The sequence below is a fragment of the Salmo salar genome, chromosome ssa10 (assembly GCF_905237065.1).
Source record: "Salmo salar chromosome ssa10, Ssal_v3.1, whole genome shotgun sequence".
In the NCBI taxonomy this organism is placed as follows: Eukaryota; Metazoa; Chordata; class Actinopteri; order Salmoniformes; family Salmonidae; genus Salmo; species Salmo salar.
Genome location: NC_059451.1, coordinates 83,574,566 through 83,591,528, shown reverse-complemented (window position 1 = coordinate 83,591,528; position 16,963 = coordinate 83,574,566). Strand labels below are relative to the sequence as shown.

Here is a 16,963-nt window from a genome sequence, read left to right as displayed (position 1 = left end):
TTCTATTTCTACTTTGCACTTTCTTCCACTGCAAATCTACCATTCCAGTGTTTTACTTGCTATATTGTATGTACTTCGCCACCATGGCCTTTTTTTGCCTTTACCTCCCTTATCTCACCTCATTTGCTCACATTGTATATAGACTTATTTTTCGACTGTATTATTGACTGTATGTTTGTTTACTCCATGTGTAACTCTGTGTTGTTGTATGTGTCAAACTGCTTTGCTTTATCTTGGCCAGGTCGCAATTGTAAATGAGAACTTGTTCTCAACTTGCCTACCTGGTGAAATAAAATAAAGAAAAAAATAAAAATAAATTTGGCAAATCTGACCATAACTCTATCCTCATGATTCCTGCTTACAAGCAAAAACTATAGCAGGAAGTACCAGTGACTCGCTCAATAAGGAAGTTGTCAGATGACGCAGATGCTAAGCTACAGGACAGTTTTGCTAGCACAGACTGGAATATGCTCCGGGATTCTTCCGATGGCATAGCGGAGTACACCACATCAGTCACCGGCTTCATTAATAAGTGCATCGATGACGTCGTCCCCACAGTGACCACAGTGACCTTACGTACATACCCCAACCAGAAGCCATGGATTACAGGCAACATCCACACTGAGCTAAAGGCTAGAGCTGCTGCTTTCAAGGAGCGGTACTCTAACCCGGACACTTACAAGAAATCCTGCTATGCCCTCTGATGAATCATCAAACAGGCAAAGCGTCAAAACAGGTCTAAGATTGAATCGAACTACACCGGCTCCAACACTCGTCGGATGTGGCAGGGCTTGCAAACTATTATGGACTACAAAGGGAAGCACAGCTGCGAGCTGCCCAGTGACTCCAGACGAGCTAAACAACTTCTATGCTCGCTTTGAGGCAAGCAACACTGAAGCATTCATGAGCGTATCAGCTGTTCCAGACAACTTTATGATCACGCTCTCCGTAGCCGATGTAAGACCTTTAAACAGGTCAACATTCACTAGGCCAGACGGATTACCAGGACGTGTACTCCGAGCATGCTCTGACCAACTGGCAGGTGTCTTCACTGACATTTTCAACCTGTCTCTGACTGAGTCTGTAATACCAACATGTTTCAAGCAGACCACCATAGTCCCTGTGCCCAAGAACACCAAGGTAACCTGCCTAAATGACTACCAACCCGTAGCACTCACGTCTGTAGCCATGAAGTGCTTTGAAAGGCTGGTCATGGCTCACATCAACACCAATATCCCTGAATCCTTAGACCCACTCCAATTTGCATACCGCCACAACAGTTTGCTACTGTTATTTTATTGTTGCTACTTAATTATTTTCTTTATTTTCTTTATTTTTTAATTCAGTTTATTTTAGTAAATACTTTCTTAACACTTATTTTTCTTTAAACTGCATTGTTGGGTAAGGGTAAGTAAGTATTTCACTCTGAGGTCTACACCTGTTGTACTTGCGTGACAAATACCATTTGATTTGATTTGATCCCTGTTAGAGAGCATTTCTCCTTTGCTAAAATAATCCATCCAGCTGACAGGTGTGGCATATCAAGAAGCTGATTAAATAGGATGATCATTACACAGGTGCACATTGTGCTGGGGACAATAAGGGCCACCCTAAAATGTGCAGTTCTCTCACACAACACAATGCCACCGATGTCTCAAGTTTTCAGGGAGCGTGCAATTGACATGCTGATCGCAGGAACGTCCACCAGAGCTGTTGCCAGAGAATGTAATGTTCATTTCTCTACCATAAGCCACCTCCAACCGGCCTCACAACCACAGACCATGTGTAACCACGCCAGCCCAGGACCTCCACATAAGGCTTCTTCACCTGTGGGATTGTCTGAGACCAGCCACCTGGACAGCTGATGAAACTGAGGAGTATTTCTGTCTGTAATAAAGCCCTTTTGTGGGGAAAAACTCTTTCTGATTGGCTGGGCCTGGCTCCCCAGCGGGTGGGCCTATGGCCTCCCAGGCATGTGAACTCCATAGATTAGGGCTTAATACATTTATTTATTTGACTGATTTCCTTATATAAAATGTAACTCAATGAAATTGTTGCATGTTACATTTATATTTTTGTTCAGCATACAGTGCATTCGGAAAGTATTCAGACCTCTTGATTTTTTTCCACATTGTTGGGTTACAGCCTTATTCTGAAATTGACATAAGAGTTTTTTTCCTCAATCTGCATACAAATACCCCATAATGACAAAGCAAAAACAGGCTTTTATATACATATGACATTTACATAAGTGTTCAGACTCTTTACTCAGCACTTTGTTGAAGCACCTTTGGCAGCGATTACAGCCTCGAGTCTTCTTGGGTATGACGCTACAAGCTTGGCACACCTGTATTTGGGGAGTTTCTCCCATTCTTCTCTGCAGATCCTCTCAAGCTCTGTCAGATTGGATGGGGAGTGTCGCTGCACAGCTATTTTCAGGTCTTGGCATTCAGGCCAAGGAGTTGAATCTTGATTTCATCAGACCTGAGAATCTTGTTTCTCATGGTCTGAAAGTCTTCAGGTGCCTTTTGGCTAACTGCAAGCGGGTTGTCGTGCCTTTTACTGAGGAGTGGCTTCCGTCTGGCTACTCTACCATAAAGGCCTGACTGGTGTAGTGCTGCAGAGATGGTTGTCCTTCTGGAAGGTTCTCCTATCTCTACAGAGGAGCTCTAGAACTCTGTCAGAGTGACCATTGGGCTCTTGGTGACTTCCCTGACCAAGGTCCTTCTCCCCAATTGCTCAGTTTGGCCGGGCGGCCAGCTCTAGGAAGAGTCTTGGTGGTTCCAACCGTCTTCCATTTAAGAATGATGGAGGCCACTGTGTTCTTGGGGACCCTCAATGCTGCAGAAATGTTTTGGTACCCTTCCCCAGATCTGTGCCTCGACACAATCCTGTCTCAGAGATCTATAGACAATTCCTTCGACCTCATGGCTTGGTTTTTGCTCTGACATGCACTGTCAACTGTGGGACCTTATATAGACAGGTCTGTGCCTTTCCAAATAATGTCCAATTAATTGAATTTACCACAGGTGGACTTCAGTCAAGTTGTAGAGACATCTCAAGGATGATCAATGGAAAAATGATGCACCTGAGCTCAATTTTGAGTCTCATAGCAAAGGGTCTGAATACTTATGTAAATAAGATAATTCTGTATTTTATTTGTAATACATTTGCAAACATTTCTAAAAAACTGTTTTCACTTTGTCATTATAGGATATTGTGTGTAGATTGCAGCTGATTTCTTTATTTTATTTAATCAATTTTAGAAGAAGGCTGTAACGTAACAAATGTGGAAAAGTCAAGGGGTTTGATGCAATTCCATTAGCTCTTTTCTGGCCTCCTGTGCTTTAAAACTATGTTTAGCCTATTAGCTGATAGGTATTACCCTGTAATATATATTTTACATTACATTGGTGGTAAATTTAGCTTTTATAAGAAGATAAGTCAACATAGGCTTAAAGATATAATATATATAATATATAAATGCCATAATGTTCTGGAGTTAGTGGAGTTTGTGACAAAGCTCCTTATGAATTATACTAAATAAATATACTCCTTGATGGGTTATACCAAATTATTTCAACTACTAGCTTCCTTATTTGATTATGGCGGGGCAATGTGCCAGATGATGGCATACCTTAGCTCTCTGTTGTTTATGACTGAAGGTCCTCTGTTCTGAGACCAGTGTCTCAGCAGATCCTAGAGGATATGTACAGTATGCTGTGTGACATCAAACCTTCATTAACAGCCATTTCTAAAGGCAAAGAATAACAGAATGATCTACAGTTCAGTACATCAGCATGACTATTATTATTTTATATTAGTAGGTTTAGAAGACAAAAATGGGCTGGCTCTCAAACAAGTGATCATCAGAAATATACAGGCATTTATTTACAGATATATCTGCATTTGCATAGACAAAGTTAAAATATGTATTACGGTAAATAGATTTGGAAAATTATTTAAATGCATAATTTAGCAGAGATATTTTCACTTGACAGTATTAAAGTTACAAGTTGTTTATAAATATATATATGTATTATTACTTTAACCCAACCAGAAGCTTGAGGGGAGGGCAGGGAAGAGGGGCATCAACATCAGCATTATTATCATTATCAACATCAGCATTATTATCATTATCAACATCACAACAATTGTTGGTTCTTTATCAAGTCATGTGAAAAGTTCATCATACAAAAGTCATCATCATAAGCATGAGTACTAATATTGGTTTGAACATGCATCCTCTCAGTACTGTAATGTGAGTCCTTGATGCTAATCTGGGTATCTTACTGATCCTCTGCTGACCGCTCTCTGTCTGAATACAGTGTGAACCCAACCCAACCCGACCCCTGACCTGAGTACCAAACAGACCACTCCCACCCCCACTGCAATTTGTTTACAGTTAACTACATGCTGGATTACACATAATATTTTTACAATGAAGAATTACTCTCGTCTTATAAATCACCCCCATCAAGGCCCTTGGAGGTGATAGGAGACTGTGGCCCCCGGAAGCCTTCCTTACTGTAGCAACATACTATTACTAACATGACCTAACTAATGGTTCAAATCACTGTCTGAGACCACATGGGCTTCGTGAGGCCCCAATCCCCTGTCTGTTTCCATGGTCTCCTGAGGAACAGTAGGAATATTTGGGCTCATCTGTAGTGGCTTCACCCAAGGGTTATTTAAAACTGTAAAGAAAATCAAGAAGGGAATGAACAAAAACACGTGGAATGCAGAAGATAGAAACATTAGGATATAAAACAAGTAGTCAGAACAGCCGAGGATCAACCTGTAACTGAACCAAGGGTCTCCTACACTTTAGTCTGACGCTAGATCGTCACCCTACATGCAGGGAGGAGAACGGGCACCTATAGGGAGGTCCTAATATAATCGGCCCCATCCTTTACCTTATCACATTAGCCACGTGCTGCTCCCTACAGCAGGAGACCTGATAGACCGGCCTCATGCCCTCAGCGTTCTGTCTCTGTATCCATAACACCACGTATCCGGCCATCCTTCAATACATCCATCCACACAAAAATCAGGATGTATACATCCGACTCCATCTCTCTCCACCTAGTAAAACATCAACTCATTCTGAAGCTTCATATGACATGTCAACAACAAACCAGAGTGTATATGAGAGAGATGGAATGGGAAAGATACAGTATTTCTTTGTTTACACACATATTTCTATATATTTAGTCATACCATTAATTAATACAAATAGACATTATGTTGAAATATACATTAATATGAACATAGTGAAAGAGTAAATCAGCTCCCTTCATACCTTCCCACAGATTTTTTTATGGAAATGTCCCAGTGAAGGCAAGACACTACAGATGAACCATCTTTGGATTCAGTGAACACATGCTGTCAAAAGCGTTTTTCTGTGGGAAGAGCATTAGTAACGCTTGACCTTTAGAATAGAGGAGGGCATTCTGCAGCATCAACACTCCAGGGATAGAGAAGGGACTTTCCTGAGATTTCTTAAAGGTATATGTAAATGTATAAACTTGGACAGCTTCTATAAGGACAAGTGTAATCTCTTTCACTTTTCGCCCACTCATTCTCCTCTCTTTCCACATGCACACTCCTTCTCTCACTTTCCAATCTCTCTCTACTGTCTCTGGTGAGATGTTGACCGTTAGAACCTGGGACTGCATGTAAGTTCATCCTTAATGCATCATAGTCATATACAATCTTAATTGTATCCTTTTGTCCATTATAAACAAAATGAATAACCAATAAAGAAATATAAACATGTTCCCCATCCCGGACCCTCCACCCCCCCAGTTCTGAAAAGATACTTCCTGCTTTGACTAGCAGGTGGAACATTATGGAGAAGTGTGCTTTGTTTTGTTCGGAGAGGAGAGTAGCACTGTAGCAGCGAAGCAGTGAGCCAGACAGACAGACTGGTTTGTGGTAGTTTAGAGAGACATGCTGGAGTCACAGGGTGGGGTCATTGAAGGAGTAAGTTGTCAGGTGTAAGAGGGATGGGGGAAGGTCGCCCACCCTTTGGAGAGTAGATTAAGTTGGGTCTTCTAAAAGGTTTGTTCGGGGATCACCGTGTTGAACGGATGGTCCCACAATGTGGTGCTGATTCCAAACCCTGCAGAGGGAAACCAATGCATGTCATCAGTGAGCGGACCGAGTCATAAGGTATAATAGATATAAGAACCATACACAGAGCTGAACAACAGAGAATTACAGAGATGTATGAAGAGTCTGAGGTCATATACTTCACATTCTATGTCCCTCATTCTCTTCATTAGAAGTTACTATGCCAACAGAAGTATGGTGATGCAAAGAGCTATTCTGGTCCTCCTCACCTGCTCTTTGGTGCTCAAAGTGGTGCTTGACGTGGTATGCCTTGAGGCTGTACAGGTAGGTGTTTCTCTGAGGGGAGCCGTAGTGAAGGTAGTAGTGGATCATGTCGTACACCACGTACCCAAACAGCCCCCCCACAAACAGGGACACCGCCAGGGTCTCGGGGAAGGCCTTGGTTAGCAGGAGGTAGAAGCTGCCTACCACCACTGAGGCCAGGCCAGGAGGAAAGACCAGGCGGGAGCCATCGTAGGGTGACTGGAAGGAGGAAACAGCAGGATTAACCATGGTGTTAGTTCAGAAGCAGATAGACATTGACTAGTTACTGAAAAGGTTGGTTTTATCAGTTAAGCATATGGCTTGGCCTAGATTTGGAACAAAAATTAGATCCTGCAGTTTCCCAAGTTTCTGAATTCAAAATGAATCATAAACCAAAGAGGCATTAAACACATGTAGGTACTTATCTGTTTAAAAAAAAGACATGAGTGATTTTTAACATTTAGTTCCAGAGTATCATTCTCTCTGTTCTGTGTATGTCCGTATCTCACCTTATGATGCTGTCCGTGCAGCAGGAAGTGAATGGTGATGAGGTAATAGTTGTGGGCGGGCGGGCGCATGTGGAAGACGAAGCGATGGATGCAATATTCGATGAAGGTCCACATGACCATGCCCATTATGAAGATGAGGGGAAAGCTGTACTTGTGCACCAAGACGGAGTAGTCTGGAGAGGGAGGCAGTACAGATACAGGATATAGATATCTACTAGACTGTACAGGGGAAAAGCATGAATTGGCTGGCTGGCGAGAGAGAGAGAGAGAGAGACAGAGAGAGAGACAGAGAGATATGATTGGGTCTGTTACCTGTGCTGGCGAACAGTCTGGTTGTCCCCAGTGCCAAGGTGGTGTAGCAGTACCAGCTGAGATAGAACACCAGTGGCATCCACACAGCAGGGACCATGTACCTACACGCAGACAATCAAATGACTTATCTAAACCCAAGCTTATCTTTCTGGGGTAAGTGCTTTTCTACGCTCTATGGGCAAATTTCTGGGACAGAGATTAAGCAAAGTCTGGGACTAAAAGTATGTTTAATAGAGTCTCCATTGAAATAGCCTTTTAGTCCAGGACTAGGCTTAATCTGTGTCTGGAAAACCGTCCCGAAGTGTACATTCTTCTCTCTTACCAGGACGTTTTAGTGCTGGCCTCTAGAAACTCGTTCCCGAACAGGCGAATGGGCCGGTCCACAGGCTGGTGCACCCAGGTGTCATATTTCTCTCCAAGGTGGCCCACCTGCCAGGCCAGGGGCTTCCGCCAGTCCACCAGGTCCTGCAGGAATAGCAGGGGAGCCATGGCTCAACTTACAACACAGTACAGTAGCTTAAGGCTTACAGCACACAACACAACAGTTTAATACATAAATACAGCATCATACAATGCAAGGTGATTCTAATGTTTCAGAACCCCATTAGCACTACTTCTGCCTAAAAGCATGAATTGTCAAACGACATCTTTTTCATGGAGAATCAAAATCCAATGGAAATTGGACTGATAACTTATTTCAGTCATAACTTTATGACAGTGAGATCACTTTGGCTTGGCCCTTCTGACTGATGGTGTTCTATCCAGCAGGTGGCGGTAGAGAGACAGACAGATGTCCACGGGAAAGAGTCTCCACCACACCACACTTCAGACCCAGGAAGTAGAGGTGTTGTGCAACTCCCTGATAAACTCGTGATCCAGCCTCTGTGAAGGATCTGCAGATCATATCTCTGTCCATACCCTTTACTAAACGTCTCCTTTAACATGACCTTGGATAGAGACCAGGCAGACTGAAATGGACTTGTTCTTAGAGTCGTGGTCTCTTCTGCACTGTAATCAGTTATAGGGTGGGTCAGGTTTATATAGACTGCATGAAATATCTATTTACTATTCTTCCCTACCAAGCAAAAAGGCAGTAACTGCTCATAGCATGGAACTGAGAAAAATTACTTTTATTTACTTTGGTTTCACAGTAACTTTATGCAGTTACTGCTAACATGAACCCCACTTCCTCCAAAACACAATATAATAGAGGCAGGATACTTGTCCACATGATTAAGCATGTATTTAATGTAGCAAAAATGACATCAACTCATTTTTAGACCGAATGAGCAGTTACTTCCTTTTTGCTTGGTACGGCAGTATAGTAGACAAGGTTGGATCAATTTAGAGAAACAAAAATGTAAACAAACCATTCATTGAGGACATCGATTGTCTTGGGGTAGGAGGTTAAAAGTGAGGAATGGGGTTTCAGTCAGGTATGTGTTGAAAAGCAAACAAACAGGTCAATAATATAACAATGAGTGACAAAAGTATCATGGTATTCAGGCCACAGATTCCTCCACTGTGTAAGTATGTAGGGCTGAATGAGCCAAGAGAAGAGACGCTGCACTAGGTACGTGACAAGCAAGCCAAGCATCATGCCGTCGCTCAAAGCATCACAATGACAAAACACACAGCTGGCCCTGTTGCAAAGTAAAGGTGACTCGCTGCTATCCACTAGCTAATCAAAAACATTCCTAAGGCCTGAGAAAGACCTGTTCTGTTAGTGAGAACAAAGGAATCTCTCCCTGCATACCGTACCCTGTCTATCTGTACTGAATACAGATAAACCTTCCACATATCTTCATATCTACTACAGACGGTAATAAGCTATGATTATGAATGCCCCGGAGCGGCTCCCCCATGGTCTTTAATAATTAGCTGTGAAAACGGGTGGGCACACATTTTTTAGCAAAGCCGGGTGAATGACTGTGCGTGGTCACGTCTCCATCTTTCCCAACTCTCTCCATCTCCTCCCTCTATGTGCGTGTTCGTAAATTCCCTCTGGAGTGCCAGAGAGTGCTCAGAGTGCGCTCTGGGCATTCGTACATTTTGAGTGTTTCGCTCTCGTGGGGTTCAGAGCCCACACTGGACTCTCTGGCCGAGGAGTAGGGTTGATCCGAGCGTTCTGACCTCACAACAGCAGTCAAGCACCCAAGCTAACTGGCTAAAGTTATCTATCTTGCTAGCTACTTCCAGACATAAATGAGAGAACACCTCACTCTGACCATTTTTCTCACCCTAGCAGAGCTGGTTAAGCTGCTTTCATGTTATCCAGAGAATTTTGTGACTATTACTGTGCTGCTGGCAACAATTTAATTAATCTTTTTACCCCGATGTTTAACTGACACCGGGCATATTCCACGGGTGTTGAGCATTCGTAAATTCATCAGTTATTCTGAACTCCGGCACACTCAGATGAGAGTGCTCTGAAATCGGAGTAGATAGCCAGAGTGAATTTACGAACACGCCCTATGTGTCAATGCAGCAGTGTACTGTAGCTCACAGGCCACAGTCAGAGCAGCAAGAGCGTTGAACTCAAGGGCCTTGGACCAGACACATTGATGTTGCACAACCCTGGCTGCCTGTTACACTGCCTGTGTAACCGATGTGAAATGGCTAGCTAGTTAGCGGGGTGCGCGCTAATAGCATTTCAATCGGTGACGTCACTCGCTCTGAGACCTTGAAGTAGTTGTTCCCCTTGCTCTGCAAGGACCGCGGCTTTTGTGGAGCGATCGGTAACGATGCTTCGAGGGTGGGGACATTGCGTCACAGTATTGGGCCAATGGCGACCCAGTACGGCTCTGGGATCTGAGCTCAACTCTGACTTGTAGTTGAACCCCATAACCAACCCCTGATATGATCACCTGTCACTTCCTGCCTGGCTGAAAGCCTGCAGTGGTTGGGTTTTGATGTTCAGCCTGATCAAAGAGGGAAGTCCAGAGGACCCTGTGGCCATCCTCTAGATCAGTGTTTCTTAGCCAGGGGTACTTGAGAAGACTCATGAGACCATAGGCCTACTGGTAAAATGCACGAGGGGGTACTTCAGGGGTACTCCGGCCAGAGCTAAATTCAGTTGGTGGTACAGTAACCCAAGAAGGAAACACTGCTTGAGATCTTTCTTACTCTTTTCTTTCTGATTCTCTCTCTCCCTCTCCCTTTTACTCTTATGTATTTTTCTCTCACCGTGTCCAGGTCGACTTGACTGCATTTGCTGAGGGGTGAAGGCTCCTCGTCCACGGTGTGCTCCTGGGTCTTCCTCCTCTCCCTCACTGTCTGTGGAACAACAGGAGACAACGGTTGTGAGCTGCAATTCAAAATGCGAACATCGGCAGGATATCCATTAAGGCACTCACGCACACTGACACTCCCAACACACACGCACAAACACTCACTTCATAATTTGCTCACACACACATAATATGCACATACATTTATACAGAGTCTATACACACCACGTACACTCACTCACATACAAGGCCAACAGACTGTTAAATAGCCATCAGTAGCACCTTAGAGGCTGCTTCCCTATATACATAGACTTGAAATCACTGGCCACTTCAATAATTGGAACAATAGTCACTTTAATAATGTTTACATATTTTGCATTACTCATCTCATATGTATATACTGTATTCTATTCTAGTCTATGCCGCTCTGACATTGCTCGTCCAAATATTTATATATTCTTAATTCCATTCCCTTACTTTAAATGTGTGTGTATTGTTGTGAAATTGTTAGATATTACTTGTTAGATATTACTGCACTGTTGGAGCTAGAAACACAAGCATTTCGCTACACCCGCAATAACATCTGCTAAACATGTGTATGTGACCAATACAATTTGATTGGATTTGACTTGATTGATCATATACTCTGCTTCTACTCTGTTTATCATATATCCTAATACCTTACCCCTATACATAGCTCTATCACTCGAGTATCCCTGCACATTGTAAATATGGTACTGGAACATACTGACCCTACATATACAGTAGTATGCTTACTTACTTTCTCGTGTTGTTTTTATTGCTTTAGTGTTTTTGTTCTACCTTATGTTATTTTTAGTATTACATTGATATTGATTACTGCATTGTTGGGTTTAGAGCTTGCAAGAAAGGCATTTTACTTTACTTGTGCATGTGAAATTAAACCTTGAAACTAAAGCAAGTTATTCACAATATAATGTTACCATGGGGACATACAATTTGGTTTAGATGTGTGTGTGTGTGTGTGTGTGTGTGTGTGTGTGTGTGTGTGTGTGTGTGTGTGTGTGTGTGTGTGTGTGTGTGTGTGTGTGTGTGGAGAATCATGACAGGTATTTGTTTCTGCACATCCCCATGGCTATACTCCAGATTATGTAATGACATTATAGTATCAGCGTTGCCAACTACTAGTATCAGTGTTGCCACCTGAATGGACTAAGTATGATGTCCAGCGTTCACCATTACACTCATGATGACCAGATGTTATCTGCATTCACTCAAACAGGAACGGTACATTCTCCCATTTATTGACTGTATGAGTCAGAGGCATAGAGCATATAGATCTGCCTTTGCCATTGGCCCTGAAGAATGGGAAGGACGTAACATGGACACAGCACTGATTATATCATAAAGCGCATTCCTTTCACTTCATATTGTTTGGTAAGGCACCCTTTTATGTCTCAGGGCACATTACATGACTGTCTGCGTTTATGCTCAGGACCAGGTAATCTCCTCAAAAGGTAGCTCTATCAGCGGATCATCATAATTCAGCCATATTGTTGGTCATCATAAAACTAAGTGGGTGAAAATTACAGGGAGGGGAGGGATAACTAGATCCTTGGATAGCCATGCTGTCAAGCTTGGTGATGTGACATGAGGAGTTTGTACAATTAAAACAAATAGGCAGAGAGGCATGCCTCAGCTTGCATTGGGTGTTGACTATGGGTGTTGACTATTTACACAAAGCGACATAGTAACTATTTAACAACGGAACACACCTCCATCCTTTACTATTCAACAATAACTTTTGATTCAATCTTTCATTCTTCTAAAAGGGCAGGCGAATGTTCCAATATGAACCCCATGCTCATTTCTGAAGGTGAATTTCATAGCTCACGTTATGAGTGGGGGTAAGAGATGGTTTTATTGACCCTAGTCTAAACCCTCCTATCACAGAGCTGATCTGTGGTTTCTTGAGCAACAAATTTGACCTAAACTACCTGGTGAAGGTTAGCCTCCCTGTGACCTAGGGGTAGAGCCTGTCTTTCAGTGTCATCCCTCCCACCATGTCTGTCCTGTGATGGTCTTCCCATTCCCCTCCTTTCCCAGGGACAAGGCGAGGCCATCTCATTTTCTCTCCCGTGCATCCCTTCTCAGCTCTCCCTGGTCGAGCCACTGCCTGGCAACTCCTCTCAGAGTCAGACAGGTGCAATATTAGTCAGGTGTAAAGCGGCAACTCTCTCTCTATCTCAACTCTCCAGCTGTACAAATGATTAACCGAAATCCTCCTGTACTTCCGCCCTCTTACTCACACATCTCCACGGCTACGCAACACCTCATCTGTTCTCTCTAAATCCTAACCACATCTCACTCTCTGCCTCCTCCAGCCTTTTCCACCATCTCTCCCTCTCTCTCTCAATTTGATTGAATGGCTTTATTGGCATGGGAAACATATATTTACATTGCCAAAGCAAGTGAAATAAATAATAAACAAAAGTGAAACTAACAATTAAAAAAAATTAACAGTAAACATTACACTCACAAAAAGTTCCAAAACGTTATTATTTCTCTCCCTCTCTCTCTCCTTCTCCCTCCCCCTGAATACAAAGTGTTATGTTTGGGGCAAATCCAACACAACACGTCACTGAGTACCGCCCTTCATATTTTCAAGCATGGTGGTGGCTGCATCATGTTATGGGTATGCTTGTCATTGGGAAAGACTTGGGAGTTATTTAGGATAAAAATAAACGGAATAGAGCTAAGCACAGACAACTCCCTAGAGGACAACCTGGTTCAGTCTGCTTTCAAACAGAAACTGGGAGGCAAATTCATCTTTCTGCAGGACAATAACCAAAAACACAAGGCCAAATATACACTGGAATTGCTTACCAAGATGACATTGAATGTTCCGGAGTGGCCTAGCTACAGTTTTGACTTAAATTGGCTTGAAAATCTATGGCAAGACTTAAATGGCTGTCTAGCAATGACCAACAACCAAATTCACAGAGCTTGAAGAATTGTACAAATATTGTACAATCCAGGCGTGCAAAGCTCTTAGAGAATTATCCAGAAAGACTCACACCTGTAATCACTGCCAAAGGTGATTCTTACATGTATTGACTCTGTGGTGTGAATACTTATGCAAATAAGATATTTCTGAATTTCCTTTTCAATACATTTCAATAAAATACTTTCTCAAGGCATTATAAATGTGTTCCATGAGCTTACTTAAACTATGTTGAATGCAAATACAACACACAAGCAAAAAAAGCATGTCAACTCACATGATGGAAACTCATAATTACAGTTATAAACAGATGCACAAAAAAATACAAAGTTAATGATCACCTAGGCAGGACTTTTATGGCACCAGAGGCAGACACACCGTTCATATGTGAGCTTCAGCATGTTTTAATATTTGGTTTATGACACACTGTTATTTCAATGTATTAGTGCAACTGAACTGATTAGCTGTTTTAACAACCAGTTAATTTTATAGCAAACAATTAAAGATATCCGTTTCACAATTGCCCTTTGAATGTACTACACTACATTGCACTGTTTTCACATAAGGCAATACACTTTAATAAAATAGAAAATCACATTTCCATAACTTCTATCCCATGTGTGATCATTGAAGACATCTTTCACATTCATTGATGCACAAATCCTGTCTTGAGCATTTGGTCATAGGTTCTCATTGACATCGCAGTAAAGCACTTAATGTCCTCATTGTTCATGCACCTTGGGAAAAACCTTTTGGCATGGCCTGACATTGGTCTGTATTGATGTAATTGCATGCTCCTGCATGGCAAGTGATTACTGAGTGCCAAGTCTAGGTCCAAAAGACTTAACAGCTTCCACCCACAAAACATAAGGCTTTGGGGTGGCAGGTAGCCTAGTGGTTAAAGCATTGGGCCAGTAACCGACAGGTTGCTAGATCGAATCCCCAAGCTGACAAGGTAAAAATCTGTCGTTCTGCCCCTGAACAAGGCAGTTAACCCATTGTTCCTAGGCCGTAACTGTAAATAAGAATTTGTTCTTAACTGACTTGCCTAGTTAAATAAAGGTTCAATATTATTTTTAAATAAGACTCCTGAAACAGCTAATCAAATGGCTACCCAGACTATTTGCATTGCCCCCCCACCCCTCCCCCTCTTTTACGCTGCTTCTACTCTCTGTTTAGTATCTATGCATAGTCACTTTAGTCTACCTACATGTTTACACTACTTAAATTACTCGACTAACCGGTGGCCCCGCACATTGACTCTGAACCGGTACCACCTGTATTGTTGTTTTACTGCTGCTCTTGAATTATTTGTTACTTTTATTTAACACTTATTTTTTCTTAAAACTGCATTGTTCCACCTGTATTGTAATCATGTATCATGATGTGTAGCGAACATCAAACACTGATTAAGTTTGGTGAAAAATGTACTATTAATTTGTCTGTTGTACTGAGTCAATTGGAAAAGTTTTGAAACATCTACCTTTTTGATGATCTGCTTTGAGTTTTGTACTAATGGTTGTCACGACTTCCGCCGAAGTCGGTCCCTCTCCTTGTTCAGGCGGTGTTCGGCGGTCGACGTCACCGGCCTTCTAGCCATCACTGATCCATTTTTCATTTTCCATTTGTTTTGGCTTGTCTTCCTTCACACCTGGTTCCAATCCCATCAATTACATGTTGTGTATTTAACCCTCTGTTTCCCCTCATGTCCTTGTCGGAGATTGTTTATTGTAAGTGTACGTTTGTACTGGTGTGCGTCGGGTTATGTTGCCCATACATTTTTATTATGTTTTCCGGTGTTTTTTTTTGTAATAAACTGCGCCGTTGGAAACACAGTCATTTCTCTCCTGCGTTTGACTTCACTGCCGCCAGTTAAACACCCCTTACAAGGGTTGTGAAAATGTACCACATACTTGTGGAAACTGCACCAAAGCAATAAAAAAAAAAGGATTACAACACTAAAAATACCATTGAATATTACAGCTGGTATGTTGCTATTTTCTGAAGAGGAACGGAACATATTATTTCCCAGAGAAGTCTTAAGAGAGTATTGTCATAAGAACCCTGAGAAAGTGAAGAAGTGTAGAAGCACCTGACCTGATTCTACGTAGTAACCTGAGTTGAGTTCACTGACTTATTGGAAGGCTTGGCTGGAATAAGCAGCAAATTGGAGTCTGGCAATGATTGTTCTGGGCCTAGTTTTTAATCACCCTGGGCAATGGCTTTGATTTGAAACCAGCATGTGTGGAAATATGGCCACTCTTAACAGGGACCTGAACTTTAGGGTAAGTTATTGTGAACCGAACACAGGAGTCAGAGCCAACAAGTGTGTAAATCAACTAGCTTACTTATACTTATAGCAAGCCATAAAATACTTTAATAAAAAAATACAAAATTATCCGTTGAAGTTCTAGACTGTAAGCTGCTCCAGCAGAGCAGTGTCTCGGTGTGTACTGTGTGTGTAGGGCTTTGACTATTCCATGTGAAATGGGAGAGGGCCTGAGGAGAGGAGAGAGCGGAAGGCTTTTATTTGCTCAGCCAGGATGGGTAAGTGAGGGATGGATACTGCTAAGAGAGAGGCAGGGTCATTAAGTAAGGTCATCCACACCAGACCAGTTTACCTCCCATCCACTGAACACACTCATTCAGGTAGGCCTCACCATGGTAACACATCAACGGCACATCAGAGTAGAGGAGAGGACAGAGGGCCTCCCATCAGCTCATAGCGTAGGGTACAGTGTCCCCTCACTCTCTCTCTGAGACATCTACTCAGTCTCAAGATGTGACAACAGACAGTCACATACACACACATTAGTTTCATCGCTTGGGGCGAGACACACCGGCATAAAGCTGACTAGGTCTACTACACAGAATAGGGTTGTGCCTGTGTATACTCTTACTATGTGAACTATGACACAATGTGTGGAACGCAAGGAATATTGACAGAGATTACAAGGTGTATTGAATTACTGTACTATACACTTTTCACACCCCTGGTCACAGCATACAATTTAGGTTAACAAAATACGTACTCAAAAGGTCATGGACCACTCATCTCTGATGTTTGTGGGTGTACAATTAAGCAATAAGGCCTGAGGGGGTGTGGTATATGGCCAATAAACCACGGCTAAGGGCTGTTCTTATGCACGATGCAACACAGAATGACTTGCTATTTTGGCCATATACCACAAACCCCAGAGGTGTCTTATTGCTATTTTATACAACGGGTGGATCTAATCCTGAATGCTGGTTCGTTAAAACAGCATTCCAGCCGGTGTCTATTCCACAAGTTACCACCGGCTAAATCTATGATGTTAAAATGCCTATTTACTCTGGTCCATCTGACTGCGCAATCCACTGTCTCATCAGCTCAGCCAGGCAATTTATAAACTTGATCTCCACTATAAAAAGCATCTAGACATTATCTCACATTTCTTTTAGACTAACATTTTGTTTTCAACCGCAGAGATTTGTATAAACCTTGCTGTATGTCTCTCCGACATTTGCAACATTGTTTCAATATTCAAATTCGATCTCCAGCTGTCCCATAG

The 16,963-nt window shown here is 42.4% G+C and overlaps 1 protein-coding gene across 1 annotated transcript in view; it reads right to left on the bottom strand.

Moving 5' to 3' along the window:
- Window positions 1–3,863: 3,863 nt before the first annotated feature.
- The window catches only part of LOC106560925 (fatty acid 2-hydroxylase), a 30,705-nt gene continuing 17,605 nt past the window's right edge, over window positions 3,864–16,963 (bottom strand). The window contains exons 2-7 of the mRNA XM_014124381.2: window positions 10,386–10,475; window positions 7,522–7,664; window positions 7,200–7,300; window positions 6,888–7,060; window positions 6,345–6,597; window positions 3,864–6,124 (exon numbers count right to left, since the gene is read on the bottom strand). Coding sequence (XP_013979856.1) covers window positions 6,057–6,124; window positions 6,345–6,597; window positions 6,888–7,060; window positions 7,200–7,300; window positions 7,522–7,664; window positions 10,386–10,475 — 828 coding nt within the window. The 3' untranslated portion in view covers window positions 3,864–6,056. The remainder of the gene's footprint in view (window positions 6,125–6,344; window positions 6,598–6,887; window positions 7,061–7,199; window positions 7,301–7,521; window positions 7,665–10,385; window positions 10,476–16,963) is intronic.